General features: G+C 44.5%; 1 protein-coding gene across 2 annotated transcripts in view; it reads right to left on the bottom strand.

The window, feature by feature from the left end:
* CREBBP (CREB binding protein) overlaps positions 1-23,050 on the bottom strand; it is a 130,518-nt gene extending 107,468 nt beyond the window's left edge. The window contains exon 1 of one of the 2 annotated variants that reach the window (XM_065893566.1): positions 22,747-23,050. In XM_065893566.1, coding sequence (XP_065749638.1) covers positions 22,747-22,831 — 85 coding nt within the window. In that variant the 5' untranslated portion in view covers positions 22,832-23,050. The remainder of the gene's footprint in view (positions 1-22,746) is intronic. The other variant, XM_065893565.1, reaches the window with a different exon arrangement.
* Positions 23,051-23,743: the final 693 nt, after the last annotated feature.

The following is a 23,743-nucleotide window of genomic DNA, read 5'->3' as shown; positions in this document are numbered from 1 at the left end:
TAAGATTAGAACTAAAGTACGTGCATGTAGGCAGTAGCTGGAAAGTAATATGCCAAAAATAGAGTCGTAATGGTAAAATGGTGGGGTGATGTGTCCATGTGGCTTTTAAAAAGCCACTCCCCCTCCCACCACCCACTTTTAGAAAACTGAAAATCCTTTTCTCCATGGCGCAAACCCTTCTGACTGCTTCCCCCAACAACCTCCTCGGCTGGCTGGCCAGGATGTTCCTTTTAGGAAGGGCAACACCTTCTCAGGCAAGGAGCAAGAACTGCCACAATCACCTTCCCCTTCCAGGTGACACAATCCCAGCTAAGGGAACTGAAGGCAAGTCAGCCAAGACAGTTCTGGAGAAGGTTTTCCTTCCTATTGGTAAGGGATGCTCAGAAAAAGATCTCTCTTTTCCTCACTGGATTTCATCATGGGACTGTGGCAACCCTCTTCAACCAGGAGAGGAGACACTGTTCAAACACTAAGGATGGGGCTTCCCTGCTGGCACAGTGGTTGAGAGTCCGCCTGCCAATGCAGGGGACACGGGTTCGTGCCCCGGTCTGGTAAGATCCCACATGCCGCGGAGCGGCTGGGCCCGTGAGCCATGGCCGCTGAGCCTGAGCGTCCAGAGCCTGTGCTCCGCAACGGGAGAGGCCACAACAGTGAGAGGCCCACGTACCGCAAACAAAAACAAAAACAAAAACAAACACTAAGGAGGGCTGCAGAAAAAATACAAGCACCTGGGTTCATGAAGCCATCTCTAGGCTAAATTATCCAACTCTGGAAGCCTCCCCATCTTCAGACTTCTCGTAATGAGAGAAAATACATTTCCTATCATTTAAGCCATTCTAGTTGGAGTTTAAAGGTAACTTGCAGCTGAAGGCATCTTATCTCCATCACGTCTGTGAAGTTCAAACTCCTTCACACGGCACATCAGTAGGTGGCCCCTGCCCACTTTCCAGCCCTTCTTTCCCAGGCACCTCCTACCTTCCAGCCACAATACCGTGAGCCAGCACATGTATTAGCAACCTTTCTTCTGGGTGCACTCTCTCTCAGTCTAGAAAACCCCACGTCCAGCCCTCCCTCAGATTAAACAGTGACTATGAAGACTTTCTGTAGGCTGCCCCTGCAGAACTGACCAGTTCCTTTTCAGCCTCCTGAGTTCTCTGTACCTACATGCCTCATAAACCACCTCGAACACATACTCATTTCTTCCTGCCTGACTGTAAGGGACTAGATACTCCTTGCAAGTGGATATACACATACTCTGTTTTGCAGAACCTGTGAGAGTAGCTGCAGACACCATGAGCCCTTCCTCCCAAGTACTTTATTTTGTGCCTCCTAAGAACATCCTTTACACAGCACAGTACATTTATAAAATTCAGGAAATTTAACCTTGATACAACACTTAATATACTGATTGCCCTTACTCAGATCTGGCCAGTTGTTTCCCAAAACGCCCTTTATCACACTTATTTTTCCTGATCCAAAATCTGATTCTGGATCCCAGCGCACTTACAGGAAATGAATTGTTGTCATGTCTTGGTCTTCTCCTTTACTCTAGAAAGGTTCCTCACACTTTGTCTTTCGTAACTCTGAGATTTCTGAGGAGGGTAGGTCAGTTGTTTTGTAGAATGCCCCTCAATTTGGGGTTGCTTCCTCACGATTACAGGACACTCAACTATGAAGAGACAACAGGACTCGACTCCTGGATACAGCAGACACCTCTGAGAGAACCACTGACCAGGGCGTGCTGCTAGCAACAACCCAGCTCCTGTGTTTCCAAGTGGCTTTGTGGGTTCCATTCCACAGCTTTTATGCTATTGTACTGTCCTGAACCTGGAGATTCCCTAAGGTCTTCAGACACAAAACCACATGAAATAAAGTAAGAACAAATGAAAACAACACTCCAACATAACTAACATTTCTGTTTGTTGCCTTCCAGGTTCTGTCCACATGTACACACATTTTTACTCAGTAATCTCATTAAAAAAAAAAAAGAAATCAGTGACCTCCCTGGTGGCGCAGCAGTTAAGAATCCACCTGCCAATGCAGAGGACGCGCATTCGAGCCCTGGTCTGGTAAGATCCCACATGCCATGGAGCAACTGAGCCTGTGTGTCACAACTACTGAGCCTGCACTCTAGAGCCCACGTGCCACAACTACTGAAGCCCGTGTGCCTAGAGTCTGTGCTCTGCAATAAGAAAAGCCACCACAACGAGAAGCCCGCATACCACAATGAAGAGTAGTCTCCGCTCACTACAACTAGAGAAAAGCCCATGTGCAGCAACAAAGACCCAACACAGCCAAAAATTAATTAATTAAAAAAAAGAAATCAATGTATGTGTGTGTTTAATGTAATGCTTCTTAATCTATGAACGTGAAAATGAAACTCATTTAAACTAGAAAATGGAAGCCGTTATGATAGAGATCATGTTTCCTCTCTAACTGCTGGGGAGGAAATTAGGTGTCAAGCACTATAAACCAGAAGAAGGGACTGGGCTACTAATATTGTACACGTAAAGCTTGGAACAACCTGCTGACGCTCCCCTGACTGACTCTTGGTTCCAAGAGTGCCAAAGCACTTTTCCTAGGAGAGGACAGACAGGCCAGGACAAGAGCAGGTAAATGCAGAAGAACATGGTCTCTAGTCCAGTGTAGGAATTGGAATTGGAAATGGGAATGCAAAAACAACACTTGCAAGTGGAACACAGGAGTTCAAATCCTGTCTGAATCAATTAGCCCTGTGTCTTTGGGCAAACTGCTTAATCTCCGTGCCTTAATTCCCTCAACTGTAAAACAGGGACAATGGTTCCCTCAACTGTAAAACAGGGACAATGGTACCCCGGGGCTACACGACGAAAGCAGGAAAGGAGTGCTCTGTGCCACAGATACTGGTTATTTTATTCTATCCTGCACAAAAACTTTCTTACCTTTAAAAATTCACCCAGCATGCTGCCATTCTCAAATTGACTGATTTTCTTTAATGGTTTAGTCTTGTTCTAGTCCAAATGCACATGCACCTTTTAAGACTGCAGCAGGCATTATGTCTGCTTGTGCTCACTTTTGGTTTTTATTGGTCTGCCACAATTTGTCCACCTTAACTACTTTTTCTCATCCTGCTTCAGTCCAAGCACATCTCACAGCTGTTTGGGCTCAGAAAGGGTTGACAAATTCTGCTATGTCCTCACCTGTGCAGTCCAAACACGTATGAACCTGTCTACAACCACATATATGACGTATAGCTTTTTTAACAGACAAAGCGGTTGTGTAGGGCTTGAGGAAGGCACATCCATACCATCACCATCACCATCATACCTACACCATCACCCTTTTCTCACCATTACTTTCTCCTGTTCTCTAGTTCAAAACAAAACATTGATAAAAGAGAGCAAAGCAGGAAAGCCAGGCTGTTGCAACATAACACAGCTGTGCTTTCTACACACCAAGTGTCCCAACACACAGGTTGGGTAATACCAATCTGAATCATCGGAAGTTCCTAAAATTCAAGATAGAGCGCCACCACTTCCAATCCCAGATAAATTCCTTTCTTTCCACCAAGTCACCGGGGGACGGACCAAGGAGAGAGCAAAGCTGAGGCTGAACGAGATTCGAGGACACCCCACTTTCCAGGGGTTCACCTTTAGCAGAAGATGAGCTCTGTCACACAGCGAACAGCAGACAGCCTGTCACACTGCCACCGCTGGGAATAGGAACTCTCTCTCTTCGGGGGCTTCCTGGTTGCATCCAGGAACTTGAGATAGAACATACGCATTTGGGGGAGTCACCCTCCAGTCACCAGCTCCCTGAGGAACCACAAATGACTCTTCTTGGTTTGAAGGCACTTGGGGAGGGGGCGGGGCTGAACCTCTTCCCTCCCCTGGTCTCTGCCAGGTCTCACAGAGACCTGCCCGAGAGCCCCTTTCAATTAAGCTGACCTGAGAAAAGAAGCTACGAGCTCCCCAGTCTCTATCACACTGAGGTAAGGATGGGGTGCCCACAGCAGCAGCTTACGAAGGAGAAAGTCAACCAAACTTGGCCCGCCTCAGGAACGGAAGGTCTTCATCATGTGCGACCACGAGGGACCTTTCCCTCCTAGACCACACGCAGAGACCTTGGTCCAGGGGATGGTCACACCACACACTGACAGACATGCTGCAAGACCCATTCTTATGCATCACGATCAGAAGTCAGCATTTCACCTTAAACAAGGAATGAACTACTATCAAGTAGGCTGAAAAAAGCTTTTCATTTTACAAAATCAAATATCAGGCAAGTGACTGACTCAATCTGTCCAGCCAATAACATCCGAAAACAGTTTTGTTTGAAAGACTTGTTTCAAATGCAACAGCTAAACAAACCATCTAGAAAACACATCTTCCCTCAAGTTTTCTAAATTCTCCTCTTTCTGTCATAATACCTTATTTTCTCTTTTGAATTGTATTTGGAGCCCCAAATTCTCTGTATTGGCAGAACTGATTTTTCTCCCAAAATGTGTACAAACCAGTTTATCACATCTGCTATTGGCCAGAAGTATGAACTTTCCACACTCTAAAGACATAATGAATGAGTCTTAAAATCATATGATCAACTTCTTGTTACAACTCACGAGTCTGTAAGTACCTTGAAAGCAGGGATCCTGTCTACCCAGCACCTGCCATACAATGCTTAGCATATAGAAGGCCCTCAACAAACATCTGCATGCTGAATGAGAGAATGAATTACAGAGAAGAGTGCCAGTTACAGATGATACACAATATCAATTTTAACAAGTTACTTGTCTAGCCAAAGATATCAAGTAGTAATCTTAGCATCTATTACTAGTTTCCTAAAATAGAAACAAAGAACAAAATTCAACAATGAATTTTCTTGAAATGTTACATTGTTCTACTCATCCTTCTCCTTACACCTCTTTCCTGCTGCCTCTATCTTCCAGAAAACCAGCCAAGTCTATTTCACTCTCTGGCTACACCTCAGCATCAATGACCCTCTATCCTATGGTTGATGCAAGGATTAAATGGCATGATGGAGAACGAGAGATGGTAGTGTTAGAAATAAACTACGTAAGAGTTTTGATGCTGTTTTGTGTTCATGTTTCTCTACTTCTGAGCATGAAACTCCCCTCCCACAGATATCTTCTCTTCCCCACTCACCCCTATTTCTACCTGCAGTCCTTATTCCCTGTGAAAAAGGTCTGCTTTCTTTAAAGTTTTTTCAGAATTTCTCTACATTTTCTTTGGCATTACTTGTACTATAACCATGACTACCTAAATGCTTCTCTTAAATCTTTCAAAAGCTGAGCACTTTTACTTATCAACCCTGGAAATTTTTACAAGAAGAATTTTTAATTCCTGAGTCAAAACTGTATACAAAAAAACTTGAGCCAAAAAGGGTAATGCATCCTGAAAAAGCTCACATCTAAAGATGAGGAATCCATAGAATGGTAGACATTTTCACAGGGTTATAAGTCTTAGATGACCTGGAGACCATTCTAGGTCTCTTCAGTGCATTTATTAATATATTACTAATTAGACACTGACAACACAGGAAGAACAGTCTGGGGTAGTGAGAAAATTACCCTGCCAGAGCTTAATTCAGGTCCGTCTCTGTCACTCACTCCTCCTCCTTCCTATGTGTGCTTCCTCAGATCTAAACTGGAAATGAAAATAGTACCTGCCTCTAGGATCACTGATGAAGGAATTAAATCACACAATGTGTATACAGCACTTAGCCTGTCATGCAGTAAGGGCTCAATAAGTATTAGTCATTATTATCACCATCACTGTCCCATCTTCCGAAGTTGCTATGAGGACTGAACGATGCACACACATCAAGGACTGGCACCCTATGCCTGGTACAGGGTTCGTGCCAACAATCATCTTTTCTGTAAGGTAAAGCCCTAATAATCTGATGATTCTACTAGAATTAAAGCTTACTTTGCTTTGAAAATTCTTGGAGACTATGCAAATAAATGGAACAACTCTCCAACAATGAAGAATTAAATTTTTTTTAAAGGAAAAGAAAAGGCACTGTTTTATTGGCATTTATGCCATTACAAATAAACTTTATCTAGGCATTTAATCAAGTTCCTAAAAGACATCTTTTATTTTTTTTACAACAATTATTAGGAAACAATTAAAAGCAAATTCTTTCTAAAACCTTCTGTGATTAAGGCTTCTTTTATGTAGATACATAAATTAGTACAGAATGGGGTTTTACTTTATTCTGAACAATGATTTTACACTGAACAAAAAAATATGTCCTTCCTCGAGATCACTATCTGCTTCTTAAGAGTCAAAGTGGGGTTGGCTGGGCAACCCACCTCCTCCCAGGCCTTCCTCAGTGGGAGCAAGTACCGGCTCTCAGGCCTTCGTTCTGTGCACGGCGGACTAGGCTCACTTGAAACTTGAATAAAAGGATTATAAGACAGTCCTGAGTGGAAGTTCTCTGTCACACTGGATCCTAAATCAGGAGAGTCCTGGAATTGCAGCCAGCCTCCTATCCTCATCTGACTCACTTAGAGGTTCCTAGGAGATGCCATTCTCAGACAGCTAGGACAATTTAAAGTTTCCTAAGTGTGGTTTGTGTGCTGCCTCCCTCAGCCCTGAAGGGAGGAGAAAAGCCTTCCTGGGACAAAAGTGGGAAAGAAGGTACTGTCACAGCAGCAACCACCACTAAACCAACCATAAACCACCCAGCAGCCCCGAAAAGCAACCAGGTGGTTTGGAGTAGAAAGAGGCTCACTGTTCTCCACCATCATGGCTGAGAAGGGCACTAGGACCAAGGGGAGGAGCTGCCTAGCCACCCTGCAACCCAATTAAAAGTCCTAGAGGAGGAGGAATGTGGGGGCTGAGCTAGGATTCAACCTCTGCACCCTAACCCCAGGTGCTGGGCCACCTCAGACTACCTGGCCACGATGTAAGTACAGGCAAGCAGACAGCCAGAGACCAGGTCCCCTGGCCCAAATGCTGGGAGCTGTAGCTGGCAGGCAGCAACACCAAGTCAGGAAGAATGGGAAAGACCTTCTGGACACAGAGGTGTCAGTGTACAACATATGGAAGTGTGTGGGCTATCAGAAAGCCCACAACAGGGGCTTCCCTAGTGGCGCAGTGGTTGACAGTGCGCCTGCCGGTGCAGGGGACGCGGGTTCGTGCCCTGGCGTGGAAAGATCCCACATGCCGCGGAGTGGCTGGGCCTGTGAGCCATGGCCGCTGAGCCTGCGTGTCCGGATCCTGTGCTCCGCAACGGGAGAGGCCGCAGCAGTGAGAGAGGCCTGCGTACTGCCAAAAAAAAACCCCAAACAAACATAAAAAAAAAAAAAACCCTGTCTCTAAATAAAGTTACATTCTGAGGTACTGGGGGGGTGAAGACTTTAATATATATGTTTAAAACAAAAAACAAAAAAAAGAAAGCCCACAACAGAAAATGCATGCATGAAGTCCAGAAAGTACACCAACATCCAGACAATGGAAAATTATTCAGCACTAGAAAGAAATGAGTATCAGGCCATGAAAAGACATGGAGGAACCTGAAATACACGTTACTACGTGAAAGAAGGCAATCTGAAAAGACTAAATACTACCTGATTTCAATTATATGACATTCTGGAAAAGGCAAAACTATGGAGACAGTAAAAATAATCAACGATTGCCAGGAGTCTGCTTTTTTCTGTGGGGGGGTCAGGAAGCTGGGGGAGATACAGGAGGAATACAGGGGATTTTTAGGGCAGTGAAAATATACTGTGTGATAATATTATGATGGATAAATGCCATTGCACATTTGTCCAAACACACAGAATGTACCAAACCAAGAGTGAACCCTAAGGTAAACTATGCACTTGGGATAATTACGATGCATCAATGTAGGTTTATCAATGGTATCAAATGTACCACTCTGGTGGGGGATGCTGATAATGGGGAGGCTGTGCATGTGTGGGGGCAAGGAGTATAGATGGGAAATCTCTGTACCTTCCCTTCAGTTTTGCTGTGAACCTGAAAGTGCTCTAAGAAAATTAAGTCTTAAAGGAAAAAAAAAAAAAAGTATGTCATTAGATTACAGATAAATCACAAGCAGCTGAGAGGTACAAAATGCCAGAGAATCACAAGCTGAAGAATAACTTGAGTATTTATCAACTATATTAATAACTAACATACAAAATATCCAGTGATGTCTATGCTGGGTTTAAGTGTGCTGCTTTTAAAGCTTTAAGGATCCACCAACACACAAGCTCTTGGAGGACAGTTTGATGATATGATCAAAATTACAAATGCATATTCCTTTTAATCATTAATTCCATTTTTAGGAATCTGTTCTATAGATATACACATAACTGTGCAGAGCTATTCATTAAAGCACTGTTTGTGACGGGTCAAGACTGGAAACAGATTAAATCAATCATGGCACATCTCACATAACAAAACTAGCAACTACACGGCTTCCCTGGTGGCACAGTGGTTCAGAGTCTGCCTGCCAATGCAGGCGACACGGGTTCGGGCCCTGGTCTGGGAGGATCCCACATGCCGCAGAGAGGCTAGGCCCGTGGGCCACAAATGTTGAGCCTGCGCGTCTGGAGCCTGTGCTACGTAATGGGAGAGGCCGTGGTAGTGAGAGGCCCGTGCACCGCGATGAAGAGTGGCCTGCTTGCCGCAACTGGAGAAAGTCCTCGCACAGAAACAAAGACCCAACACAGCCAAAAATAAATAAATACTAACTCCCAATTTCTGACATTAAAAAAAAAACAACAAAAAACTAGCAACTACAGAAAGAGATAATAAGGAAGCTCTCCATGTGCTGCTGTGTACAGGTATGTAACCATGTGGACAGTATGCTGCCTCCAGTAAGAAGGCGGCAGGAAGGGGGCAAGGGAGCTAAGAATAGGCTGTCTGCTTGAAGAGATAAACCGTGGAGGAGAGCACAGGGAAGGAGGGGGGCTCTCACTCTACAGCTTTGTGTCCTCTGATTTTTGAACCATGTGAGTGAACCTCCTTTTAAAGAAATTGATTTTTAAAAGGCAGCCCCTGGGGTGTCCAGGTCCAGGTGATTAGCTTCAGCCTAGGTGATAATACCTGAATTGCTTCCAGATGCTCCTGGTTCCAGTTGTAGTGTTTACGTTTGAGGATGAAATCTGAAATGGGTTCAATACTAGTTTAAAATATTTTTAGTATTCAAATGAGCTTAAAAGGCAGGAAAATAAAAAGCACTTTAAAGAAGGACTTTACAAAAATAATTTTTTCCTAAAGAAATGTGACAATCTACATATCATATTTTGTACCCAACACAGTAGTAAGGTACACGTTGCTCGCGTCAGGAAAGCTGACATTATTTCAATGTACTTGAAAAAACATTAGTTGGCTGTCAGGTCTTGTAGCTTCCAGCACACCAATGAAGAAACGTCTAATAAAAGGATTCTGTTACCCACTACTGGGCATATACCCTGAGAAAACCATAATTCAAAAAGAGACATGTACCACAAAGTTCACTGCAGCACTATTTACAATAGCTAGGACATGGAACCCACCTAAATGTCCATAAACAGATGAATGGATAAAGAAGATGTGGCACATATATACAATGGAATATTACTCAGCCATAAAAAGAAACGAAATTGAGTTATTTGCAGTGAGGTGGATGGACCTAGAGTCTGTTATACAGAGTGAAGTAAGTCAGAAAAAGAAAACAAATACCATATGCTAACACATATATATGGAATCTAAATCAAAAATGGTTCTGATGAACCTAGGGGCAGGACAGGAATAAAGACGCAGATGTAGAGAATGGACTTGAGGACACAGGGAAGGGGAAGGGTAAGCTGGGACAAAGTGAGAGAGTAGCATTGACATATATACACTACCAAATGTAAATAGCTAGTGGGAAGCGGCCGCATAGCACAGGGAGATCAGCTTGGTGCTCTGTGACCACCTAAAGGCACGGGATAGCAAGGAGGTGAGGGAGGTGCAAGAGGGAGGGGATAAGGTGATATATGTATACATATAGCTGATTCACTTTGTTATACAGCAGAAACTAACACAACATTGTAAAGCAATTATACTCCAATAAAGATGTTTCAAAAAAAAAAGATTGTTAAAAAATCAGAGCTTGTGACAAAGGAAGTGATGATTGGACACCACACTAACACACAATCATATTTTCCCATCTTTGGACAACACCTCTAAGTTAATTTACACTTCGTTCAAATCATTCTTGATAGAGGTCTAGAGGTTTTGCAATAGGAATTAACAAAAACTCCAGTTCTCACCATTTAACAGATTCCTCTAACCACAAATAATAAAGATGTTTTGCTTTGGATCTGATTTACTTTTAAACTAGTTTTTCTTTTAATTTTATTTATAAATTTATTTATTTAATTTATTTTTGGCTGCACTGGGTCTTCATTGCTGCGCTCGGGCCTTCCCTAGTTGTGGCAAGCAGGGGACACTCTTCATTGCGGAGTGTGGGCCCCTCACTGCGGTGGCCTCTCTTGTTGCGGAGCACGGGCTCCAGGCGTGCGGGCCTCAGCAGTTGTGGTGCACAGGCTCACTAGTTGTGGCACGTGGACTCAGCAGTTGTGGCACCCAGTCTCAGCTGCTCCACGGCATGTGGGATCCTCCCGGACCAGAGCTCAAATCCATGTCCCCTGCATTGGCAGGCAGACTCTCACCCGCCTTGCCGTCAGGGAAGCCCAGTTTTTTGTTTTAAAAATTATATATTTATGTTTTTTAAAAAAGCATTTGGAAGACTATAAAGTGAAAGTGGAGCGTCCCCAGCCCCCCACTCCCAAGGAAAACAATTTTCAGGGATTTCCTTCTGAAAATACCCTATGGACACATTAGTATATATCTTTTTTTTTTTTGCTGTACGCGGGCCTCTTGCTGTTGTGGCCTTTCCCATTGCGGAGCACAGGCTCCGGACGCGCAGGCTCAGCGGCCATGGCTCATGGGCCCAGCCGCTCCGTGGCATGTGGGATCTTCCCGGACCGGGGCACGAACCCGTGTCCCCTGCATCGGCAGGCGGACTGTCAACCACTGCGCCACCAGGGAAGCCCAGTATATATCTTTTTACCTCTAAAAAGGATCTAATTACCATTTCTGTTCTCCATCCTGACTTTTTATTTAACGATTCTCAAACTTATCTTCCATCTTAAATACCCATCACTCTCCCTCCCCAGATTTACAATGGCAAAGGACTCAGCTACTCCTCTTCTGAAGGACTTTCTGGGTCACCTTTAGTGTTCTGCAATATCTAGATTAATTAACTAAATTAATAAAAAGGTCTGGAATTAACATGAATATTCTTAGAAGTCCTACCAAGCAAGAGATTGATTTTTACCTTATCTATTGTACTTGGCATACAAGTAGGTGGTTAAGCTACAGACATTTGTATGTCAACTAATAACGTGGTTAATAAAAACCACAGGTTTAAAGAATCTTTTCCAGAAGCTGGGAAACCATAAACAGAACTTTGGTGTGAACCATGGTCCAATGATGTGCAACATGATGACAGTAACAAAACCTCTAATACTCTTCAAGATGAAATTACTTTTTAGAACTTCAATTCTTCCTATTTACAAAGTGTTGAAAAAACACAAAAATCATTGTTTTATTTAAGTACAGCACCAAAACATTTTACCATTTAAAAAAAAAGGATTTTTAGAATGAAGCCTGATCTTCAAATATTAATACTTCCTACAGCTCTCAGGTATTTATCAGTCTGAAATGCACCTATAGTGGAACAATATATATAACATGTCACTTTGGGAAGAAGGAGTAAAAAGAGATGGCCTGTGCTTACATACACAGCGTATGTCTAGCATGATATACAAGAAACACTAGTTGCCTGTGGGGAGGGGAACTGGGTGACTCTGTAAACAGGAAAGGAAGGCTTTTCACTAAAGTCTTTTGTACTTTTTGGAACCCTATGAACATGTCACCCAGTCAAAGAATTTAAAAAAAAAAAACTTTTTAAAGAAGAATTACCTGTTGGTACAAAAATTTCCTAATATCTTAAATAAGAACACTACAGCTGACCCTTGAACAAGGGTTTGAACTGCACAGGTCCACTTATACATAGATTTTTTTTTTCAGTAGTAAATAGAGAGGTCCCACGAATATGGAGAAACTGGTATACAGAGGGCAAGTTGTATGTGGATTTTTGACTGCAGGGAGGGTTGGCACCCCTAACCCCCACGTCGTTCAAGGGTCAACTGTAGTTCTGATTCTTAAGCTGCTTTTTGTGGGGTCTTTTCCCTCCCACAAATGGGGTTTGGGAAGAGAGAAAGCAGTTGTCAACTCTCCCTGCAGGTATGAACTTAGATGGAAAAATATACCTTGGAAAAAGATGATATAGCCTCTAGAGAACAAATCACAGTCACTTCCTCCAACTACCCTGGATGTGATGGGCTTCTAAAATTTTGTATTGTTTTTTAAGCTCTAAAAGGATGGTCTGGACTCCCTGGTCAGACACTGCAGGCTCTCCATGACTTTACCTTGCCTTCAGACACCCAGCCTGACTCCCCCTGCTAGTATGTCCTACAATGAGCTCCAGTGCCCTTCCTCTAAGAAGTTTCCGGGACCACCCAGCCTGAAGCATCTGGTTCCTTCCCATCACAACACTGATTTCAGTTCGCAAATAAGACAGGCATTGGTGGGGCTGCTGGACTGCCTGCCCACACCACTGCACTCTGAGTTCCAAGAACACAGGGCCCCCACTGATATCACCACAGCCCAAGAGTGTCCCATACATAATAAGCACATATAAATAATTTGAATTATATAAGCGTTTTAATATTTGTTGAATAAAAGAATAGATAAATAGTGGTAGAGTTGAGACTAGAGCTCAGGCCCACCCAACTTCTCAGCACAGGACACCAGTAGTGTCCACATCTAAGAGGCAAGACCACGCTGCCTCTAAATGGTATCCTGTTGAATGTAAAACAAAAACAAAACTGACTTTTTGCAAAAAGTTTACACGCTCAAAAGTGTATACCTCCAGACCTCCACACTTGCTGTTTATGCTGTTCCCTATGCCTGGAATAGCACCTCACCCTGACTCCTGTTCATCCTCAGGTCTCAGTCACCTCCCCCAGAAGGCCTTCCAAGACCCTTAAGAAAAGACTCTGTCCTATGCCCCAATCATGGACCTCCTCTCCAAGGTACTCGGTCACAGCTGACTATAGCTGTCTCCCATGAAGGCAGACCCTGGACCTGCTGTGTCCCCACCACTAGATCTCCAGGACTGACATCACAGTGTAACAAATATTTTCTACATGACTGAAAAATCCTATATCTAAACCAATGAGTATTTTTGAAAATGCTTTCCATCTTTACAAGTTGGTCCCTTTAAAGGGACTTTGCCCTCTAGGTCATAAATATCTTAAAAGAACACTCTAGACAAATGAGGTAAGTAAATATACTCAGGGCTGTGCTGTCCGACACAGCAGCCAATAGCCACATGTGGCTATTAACATTTACATTAATTACAATTAAATAAAATTTAAAATGTAGCTCCTGACTCACATTAGTTAACAGTTCAAGTACTCACTAGCCACAAGAGCCTAGAGGATCCAGTACTGGGAGTGTGGGTCTAGAACATGGCCATCATCACAGAAAGTTCAGCTGGACTTAGTATCAGGAGAACACTAGCATTTCAAACAAAGGAAATGTCCAAACTCACTCTTACCATTGAGAAGGAACCCATTTTTCCTTAACTTTCAAAGATTGAGAAAGTCACCAGTGTGAGCTAAAACACTGAATTATCACTAAAATAAGTTTTAGCTCACCAGTGTGAGCTAAAAATCACTGAATGAGATTTTCTCAGAGATCTTTAAAAGAGAAGTTCAACTCTGGGCAGGTTGTGCTCTTCAAACAAAAACCAATCCCAGAGTAGTAAAGGCACAACCAAAATAACACAAAAATCTATCAATACTTTGTGCCTTGTTGCTTTCAATAAAAATTACTGATTAAATAAAATGTAAATAAGATTTAATGTTAGGGGCAAAAATTCTTTGTCCGCCATGGGGTGATTTTTACTAGCAAAATCCATAAATCACCACACCTAAAATATCTAGGAGACTGGAAAAACAGTAAACTCCAACTGAAGTAACTTCCTATTATAGAATCTGTAGGAAGAGAAAACCCCCCACAATACAGGGAGGAGCTGAATCCATTCCTTTCAAGGTCAGTGGTAGCTGAATCAAAGAGGAAATTAAATTTCACTGCTCTTTCTTTCAACCAATTAACCTGACTAAACTGGATAGTGATTCAAAGGCCATTTTCTCCCCTGTTTGCTAAAAAAGACCATTTTTATAGCTTCTCCATGTTCACTTTTCCTTTTTCACTAAGTCCTAACCTAAATCAAGTCCCTGTTCTGAAACAATACGGGAAAAACAGTTCCGTTTAGACTTCAATTTTCCAATAAAGGACAGTTTTTAACTTCAAATACAGACTGAGTAAAGTGTGTCAAACTCCTACCCGTTTTGTGGGATTCCTGAATCTCAGCCTCTAATTCATTCCTTTGCAAGCTGGTACTGAGACTGCACCAGCCCTGGTGCTCCACGTGGAACAGGAAGGGGAAGCATCTTCCTGTGTACTCAGCAAGAAACGTCCATGGATCTGGTTCTGGGTCAGACCCCTCACCTACATCAGTCCCATCCTCACCAGCCCAAGGGTAGGTGATGTATAGTACTTTCCCACAATGATACAATAATAATAGCCGCTGCAACCGGCTATATGCCAGGAACCACAGGAGTCCAATATGCAAAGCTAACCAAAGTGAGAAGAAATGGAAAATTCTAGGGGGGAAAAAAAATCTCTTTTAGAGATGAGACTCACCCTCCCCAACGAAGTTCTAATGTAAAGTCACTGGCCCAAGGCACAGAGCTGATGAGCTGGAAGCTGAGATCCAGTGTCCACTGAGTGGAGGCCAGGCTCCTTCCTCACTACCTGTATCCCAGTATAAAAAGCTCTGACATTTCCTTCAACTCTGAGTCATGGTTAGAAGGTTCTACTTTTAATCAAGTGACAAACACTCAAAATATTTTAATCCAAAGGAACTGGGTCAAACGCATACAGTCCATAACTGTCAAAGAAAACCCCAATTATTTGATATATTTCTATAGTTCCTGAGTGTTATCATTCAGTTTGTTATCAAATACCAAAATCCACTTTATTCAAATATTGTTCAAGCCTCATTCTACAGGCTATCAGAAGAAACAGTAGCTTATTTTTCTTGCTATTTCATTGGTTATTCTAAGTACAAAATTAAAACACATATAGATGGTACCGTTTTTATAAGGAAAATTCAAAATATTTGGGGGCAGTGCAAAGGGAAGCTTTTGAAATATAAAAATATTTTGCGGGACTTCCCTGGTGGCACAGTGGTTAAGAATCCACCTGTCAATGCAGGGGAGATGGGTTCGAGCCCTGGTCCGGGAAGATCCCACATGCCGTGGAACAACTGAACCCAGGCGCCACAACTACTGAAGCCCACATGCCTAGAGCCCATGCTGCGCAACACGAGAAGCTACCGCAATGAGAAGCCTGCACACCGCAACAAAGACTAGCTCCCGCTTACCGCAACTAGAGAAAGCCTGTGCACAGCAACAGTGACCCAATGCAGCCAAAAATAAATAAATTAATTAAAATAAATCTAAAGAAAAAAGATTTTGCTTTACAACAGAATTGTATAATCCCGTTAAACAGCTACAACTATTAAGAAACACCTACTATATACACAGGTGTATTAGAAAGACTGGCAAATTAAGAGATCTTCAAAGAGCAGCAGACGGGACATCTAGAAATAGGAAAGTCGGGTTTAACCGAGTGAAAATTTCTTCAGCATTAGATTTTACTATTCTTAGTGATGGTTCAACTAAACATTCTTTTGATTAATGGAAATGAAACATGGGGGAAAACGTTACACGGGATGATATCCAAGGTCTTTCTAAGGGTAAGGTTTTAAAAGAAAGGAATTTGACTTCCAGACATAGAGCTCAAAAATAGCCTCACTTCCCAAATTTAGAACAAGAAAACACCCTGAAGGCAGATTTTTCAAAGTCAGCAACATTCTGCATATTGTCTAAGAACTTGGGGGAAAAAAAAAAAGCCACTTTTGCTTACTTCCATGCCTTTCCTAAAGATACCTTTCCACCCCAATCTGTGATTCACATCTCTTCAAGTCAAAGCTCGAGCTGGGCAACCTTGCACATGGCTCTTTTCCGGCACTACTGTCAGCAAATCACAGCCCCCACAAAAAAGGTGAACACGCAAAAGCCCCCAACAGACACTGGTGCAAGCGCTGACTTCCTGCATCAATGACTTGCTGCAATGTGACAATCCTGAAAGCTAAGCTTAGACTGAATTGGGAAAGTATGGCATCCCTTCCCCCAATTTATGCAAGAGCTGTGGATGCCACAGCAGGCCAGAGGAGCCCATCAGGCATGGGACAGCTCTGATAAGGGACGTGCCACTAAGGAAAGGCCTCAGAGTGGGCTCAGCGAACACTGGGCACACGTAATGGAAACCAGAGGGCATGGCCAGGAGTCTGAGAGCTTCTAAGAGACCATCTTGGACAACCTGAGAGGACTAGATGCAAGCCATGGGCTGAGATCACACCCACCGAGATGAAACTCTCTGAGTAGCCAGAGTGCTTTTCCCCACGCACAGAAGGCACAGAAACCCAGCAGACTTCCCCAACTGCCTGGCTCCTTGCTCTGGCTCAGTGAGAGAAGCCCAGGGGGCACCACAGAACAGGAGTACTAAGGCCCTGCCTCAGGTGCCACCTCCACTTGGACACCCAGCCCTGGGGTTATGCACATGGGGCATTCAGTAAACACTGGGTGAATAAATGAAGCCTTCTTCAATTGCCCTTTCTGACTCAGGCATTTGGGCACCTGACTGCATTTTATATTCTTTTCTCAAGTTTTGCCTCTATGTCTTATCTTTGTCAACATAGTTCTAAGCTACTTGAAGGCATCACCAGAATCCTTTGTACACTGCTACTGCATAAGGGGTACCTCAGACTGAACTGTAATATACACAGTAAAGAAACAGAATCACATATTTGTTTGCTGCTTAAATAGTCCATGAAATACACTTCAAAATTAGTAAGAATTTTCAGAACATACCATAGTGCCTAAGTTTTTGCAATTTTAAAATTTCATGACCATCGTGTTCCTACAAAAAAATACAATTGAAAATGGAGGCAAAAATCAATAGTATTGGGCTTCCCCAGTGGCACAGTGGTTGAGAGTCCGCCTGCCGATGCAGGGGACACGGGTTCGTGCCCCGGTCCGGGAGGATCCCACATGCCGTGGAGCGGCTGGGCCCATGAGCCATGGCCGCTGAGCCTGCGCGTCCGGAGCCTGTGCTCAGCAATGGGAGAGGCCACAACAGTGAGAGGCCCACGTACCGCAAATAAATAAATTAATTAATTAATTAAAAATAAAATAAAATAAGTAGTATTGATTAAAGAACTCCTGGCTATATACTGAATGTGCTACACTACAAAAAGATCTGCCTGCTTGTGCGCCTGTGTCGACACACATACATGGCTACTACTGTTTCCAGAACCATCAGCAAACGTGACTACCAGGGTGCACCCACTCTCCCCTGTCAGGACGGTGCTGGCACCAGGCACTGAGCACTCACTCCAGACCAGGCACTTCTCACACAGCATCTCATTCCACCTTCACCATCACCCTTGGAGATGGGGATGGTCATCCTCTCTTTTTCACAGATGAGGAAACTGAGGATCTTCAGAGCACCAGTCCCACATTACATCAGGGTCACAAACTGCAGCCTGAGGGTCAAACCACCTGGCTGCCGGTTTTTGTAATGAGAGTTTTTCTAGTTTTACTGGCACACAGCTGCACACATCCGTGTACATATTGTCCAGAGCTGCTTTCACGTCAAAATGGCAGCACTGAGTTAGCTGCAGCAGAGACCTTGTGGCCTGCAATCTGAAATTATGTCCTCTTACCCTTTACAGAAAAAGCTTGCTGACCCATGTATCTGGGAATGGTGCAAACTGCAAGCCCCTCTCTCCAAGCCTCACAGCCCATCAGCAAACTAAGGCTGGGAGGGCCCGCAAGAAAGTGCCTCAGCTATGACCAATTTCTTCTGAGCACAAAACCTCTGTTGAGCAACATCTCTTCACGTGCCCTTGGAATATACTTGAAATGCTGGTTTGAATGAGATAAAGAGGTAGTGTCCTGACTAATGTTACCCCAAGAACTAAAATGGCTTAAAGCAAGCTTTTCTAATCTTCAAAACTCACAATAAGGAACATTTCATCTTAACACGGGAAGTTATACTTTGGCACAATCATTTTAAACTATTTTGTTCTCAAACACATTAAGTAAAAACACAAAGCTGGCACTTATGTAGCCCCAAATAATCACTTTGTCACACAACTATCAATAGAATGGCACAAGTCAGAAGTTGTAAAAATACAGGCTAACAATGTAAGCATCAACTTTCAATAGTAGGATTAAGCCTAAGTCCCTTTACAAGCCATTCTCAATTATGTTTGAGAATTACAGAATCAAATTCAAGCTTTAAACAGCAGTGATTCTCAATCTTTTGCTCTACTGTGAAGGCTCCCTTGGTGGGATTCATACTTACCTGCCATCCCCAAGGAACTTCTAATGAGGCCACTGTTCTCACCACTCTCACAGTTATTCAAAAATCCCTACTCTTCTACTAAGTAAAAGCTAAACAAGTCATGAAAAGCCCTAGAAGTCTCTACAAAAACTCACATTTCCTAGTTAGCCAGAACTTAGTAAAGAGATGAAATAACCTAACTGGTCCTCAATTACCCACTGCAATAAACAAGAATGTAAGACCAGTATAGGCCTTGAATAACACCCTGCTGCACCAGAATGAGAGGGAGGGGGGAGCTCCTACCCCAGGCCCCTAATAGGAAGAACACTCTCCTGTTCCAAAGCTGCTGACAAACTTTCCCTACAGGGACTTAATTCGCTTGCTGGAGTTATGCTACTGAAACTTAGCTGCTGACAAACTTTCCCTACAGGGACTTAATTCACTTGCTGGAGTTATGCTACTGAAACTTGCTAAGTACTGTAGTCTCCCGGGTCCACGAGTGAAGTAAATTCCATGTTTATCGATGTAGATTTCTAAGATGAATTTATCAATTTACTTTAATGATCTAGGTTTGATTCTGGTTTTTACCCTTTATGTTATTTTGGGCAGATCACCTCTCTTAAGTCTGGTTCCTCACCTGGAATTGGCAGGAACAGTATCTTCCCTTCCTGCCTCACAGGTTGCTGTGAGGACCAAACTGAGATGATGGGGAGAAAAGCACTCCGATATGTAAACCTGAAAGGTCATCATTTTGCCGTAAAAGGTATTTTGGTTGGTAACAGTATTTACACCAAGTTTCTTTAAATATAGTTTTCTCTTGCACTTAAAGGGATTCACAGTATAAAATGTAACCACAACTGCTTAGGGAGATTTATACAGCATAGGATGAAACATACCTGTGTTCAACTTTCAAAAGGCAGTCCTACAAAACTTTTTTATAGTATATCTGTTGAATGTAAATTTGGCTTCAATAAAGCTGACCGAAAAAGATCTACTGCTTGCCTAGGTATTAATTTGTTCCGCGCTGTTAAATCATGAATCCCTGCTGCTGAAAGACACTAATATGCTGGTTTAATTTGGACATATTAAATAAAAAAGTTTCCAAAACACACAACTAAATATACACTGGTAACACAAAGTCCTACTTCTCATAAAGGGTGCCAAGTGAAGGAAGATGACATTTGTAAAAAAGCGTTTACGCCTTCAATGTAAAACAAGAAAATGCTACTTCAACAACATCTGATACCATCAAATTCTGTGCCACTCTAGAAGAAAGGTTGGGGTTGGGTGAAAAGTACTGCTTTTCCTTCTTCCTCTTGTTACCTGTCTTTGCGGTACATTCCCTATTTCTGCATCAGCTCTGCACACTCCCCTCAGAAACCTTCCCTGACCTCCCCAGCCTGCACTGATCTCTCCCATCAGTCTCTGGTGGCAATGACATTTATCAGAGATGCCGCCTTACCTCACTGGAGTGCATGCACATACACGCTCCCCCTGCAGGCAGCATCCTGGCTGGTAACTGCCTTACCTTACTGGAGTGTACACACATACAAGCACCCTGCAGGCAGCATCCTGGCTGGTAAGCGCCCCAGCATCAGGTGTACTATTCTGCCCCTCCCGCACACCCGCCCCGGGACTCAGCTGACACTGATGGCTCCACAGGCCAGTCCCCAGAGACATGCACTGCATCGTGACAGTCCAAGTCACTCTTGTTTCTCAGGCCACCAAGGCCGCCTCCTTCTCCTCCTAACCCTTCAGCTCTTCCCATGCAGAGCTCCCCTCCCTCAAATTTTACCACATGAGCATGGAACATACTACCTTGCTCTGCCTGGCCCAATTTTATCCTAGAAGCCAAAAACACACATCCCCTCACTAAAATGACGCTGTCTCTCTCAAGAATGTTATTCCCAGGTCTCTCCCCACTTTTCCACCTAACCAAATGCTTTCATTCCTTTGACTAGTGTAATGTAATTGCTTTAGTTCTTTATTGGCTTTAATATACATCCTTAAGATCTCTGTTTTAGTTATAGGAGACAACGTTTTACCTTTTTTAATATGCTCAATGATGACCCCTTCTGTGGCCCACCACGCTAACAGACCCTCTCACAATAATGTGATGGTGATGATGTGCAACCAAGGACCCAACATAAATATGACGGTGAACTTATTCTTTGGATTATTTAAACAGAACTGTTAAAAACTGACTTTTTTGTTCCACATTTATAAAAGAGCCCCAATGTCTTACAAGGATCAAAATTGGAAAAGGGGAAAAAAGTGGTCAAGAGTAGAAAATCCTTTCTGATAAACTTTGTTGTGATTAGCAGCACATTAAGTAAATATGTGACCGTCCAATAACAGAACTACCCAAAAGCCAATCCTTTGGGCACCATCTTGGAAACAGCTGAAAGTATATAGTGGGACAAGCCTTTTTGTTAAGTGTCATGTTACTAATTTGTCTTTCTTCATAAAACAAAATCTACAATAACCTCATTCAACAACAGAAAAGCTGCAAAGCCATTCAAAAGTTACCAGTTTCAAAGGACAAGCTTCAAGGCTGAACTTGTCTGGTACGATCTATATTTCATATGATTAAAGATTTTTCACTCAAACATGCCAAGATTAATGAAGCAAAGGAGATCTATTCTGCAGTAAAATCATAAGTTTTTTTCAGGCAGTAAAATCAGAGTATTTAAATCTTGGTTGTTCCCACATTTCTCATTTCAGATAAACCAATTTTACAAAATTAACATCAAACTCAACTCCTTATCAGTTTTTAGGAAGAGTATTATTAGTGACTTATATAGCGTGAGATTTACTGATTCCTCCCCACTGTTTAACAAATTTATTTCAACCAGACAAGAATCTTATGACTGGTTTTAAAAAAAAATTGTTTCCCTCACTTCTACTTTAACTAACAGTCTAGGAATTGTATTAAAACTGAAGCCACAAAATTCAAGTTTTGTTTCAACAGTAGAAATAGATTTTTAGACCACTAGTATAAAAACACTAGCGGTCAGTCCCAGAAATATTTGCACAAGCTGAACAGCTGTGTCTACTGCAAATCTGAAGGCATTGCTGCAGCAATATAATTCAATTTGGACCCATTCATTATAAACTGATTTTCAGATGCTGCTACTCAAGACCGTAGTGGAGAAACGCAAGCTGCGCTGGGAATCAAATCATTCACAGCAGCGCACAAGTTTTTATTTTACTGCAAAGGAGAGTTCTGAAAGAGGAAATACAACTAGTTCATAATGCTACCGTGAACCAGCCCAGAAGAAGCTAGCATTATTAAATGAACAGAAAACTAAAATACTTCTCTTAGGTAACTGACATGATTACCTAAGGAAGTTTCCAAGGAAGCTGCTTAAAAGAATGATTTATTCAGTACCCTGATAAAAATTTTTTTGGGAAAAAATGTAATTAATATATATCTACACTGTAAAAACAACACAAGCGCCCTTGGAGACTGCAGCTCAGATGAATCTGCTATTTAACTTTCTTCCGAAGTCATACAAGTGAAATTAAACACTCCACAGCAACTTTCATGACATCTTGCTAACGAAGTTTGGGGTTGTGAAAAATGTAATGACTTAGGTGACCAGCAACAAGAGTTTTCAAAATAACTACTAAGCATTTTCCCAATGAGCACATTCCAAGTAACTTCTAAGTCGTAACTCACAAGCTGGCTGCTGCTAGGAGTGTCTTCTGGTCGCAGCCTTGTGAATGTGTTACCAATTCAGAAAACACTTCGGGTCCCCTTTCGACTGCACTATTTTCTTTTCTCACCAGCAAACCTACCCTCCGCTGACATCCCTCCAGACAGCCACGCGTGTGTCGACACACGGCGGCAGAGGGAGGGGTACGGAATCACCACGCAGAAGAGACACGCTCCACTTTACTTTTTCTCGCTGGAAGTACCACTCGGTCTCCACGCGAGGAGGGTTCACCAACTCCGGGCGATCCGAGCGCACCCGGGCATGTGTCGCCCTACTCGGGCCCCATGACAGTCTTCCGACAAACTTCCCCCTCTGCGGCGCGGGTCCCGGGGAAGGGGCTGCGCGGTCCTCCGCTGAGTTCGGGTCCCCCAGGGGCACTCACTTCCAGGTGGGGCTGACAGCGACCCCCGGGGCCCCTACCCCCGGCCCGGCCCCCTCCTCACCTGTGCTGTCATTCGCCGAGAAGCCTGGCGAGCTGAGTTTGGCTCGTTTGGGGTTGGGCGGTCCGTCCAGCAAGTTTTCGGCCATTTTCACCTGCTCGCGAAAACAGCCCGGAGCGCGGGCCGCGGGGTCGGAGAGGGCTCCGGGGCGGGGGTCGGCGCCAGCCCCGACCGGCTGCGAGGGGAGAGGAGCGAGCCGCGAGCCGCGAGCCGCGAGCCGCGAGCGAGCGCCGAGGGAGAGGGAGAGGGAGGGCGCAGGGCCGGGTGGGGGAGGCGGCGGCCAAATCTCAGCCACAGCAACAGCGCCCCGCAGCGCTCACCGCCCGCCCCCGGCCGCCGCCGCCGCCGCCGCCGCCGCCGCCGGCCGCGGCCCCCTCATCCCCTGCCCGCCTCCCGAGCGCGACACTCCGCGGCGGGGGCGCCCCGGCGGCCCGGCGGTGCCCCCGGGCCCGGCTGGCAGCGACGGCGCCCGGCCGGGCGGCTCAGGCAGTACCCGGGAACATGGTGCCGACGCCGCGCCTCCGCCTCGTTCCCCCCCCGCGCCCCACTTAATTAATTCGCTCGCGGCCCGACGACCGGGGGGCTCCGGGCTCCGCTCCCCGCCCGCGGCCCGCCGCCGCCGCCGCCGTGAGGAAAAACAATGCGCGAAGCGGGGCCGCCGCCGCCGCCGCCGCGGCCCCCCCACCCCCCGTTCCGCCGCCGCCGCCGCCGCCGCCGCCGCTGCCGCCGCCGCCGCCGCCGCCGCCGCCGCCGCGGCTCCGGGAGGCCGAGCCGAGAGGCGAGCGGGGCCGCCGGACCGGGCGCCGAGGACCGGGCGGAGCGGGCCGGCCGGGCGGAGCGGGGTGCGCGGGCGGTTGTGGGGCCCGGGACCGGCGGGGCCGAGTAGATCGCGCTCGAAGCCCCGGTCGGGTCCGCGACAAGATGGCGGCTGTTGATTCCTCAATTAAAAAAAAAAGAAAGTTTTTTTTCTTCTCTTTCCAGAGCCTGAACGGGGAGGGGG

The sequence above is a fragment of the Phocoena phocoena genome, chromosome 15, assembly GCF_963924675.1.
Source record: "Phocoena phocoena chromosome 15, mPhoPho1.1, whole genome shotgun sequence".
Taxonomy (NCBI): Eukaryota; Metazoa; Chordata; class Mammalia; order Artiodactyla; family Phocoenidae; genus Phocoena; species Phocoena phocoena.
Note: the sequence above shows the minus strand (reverse complement) of the source record. Positions and strands in the feature narration are given on the sequence as shown.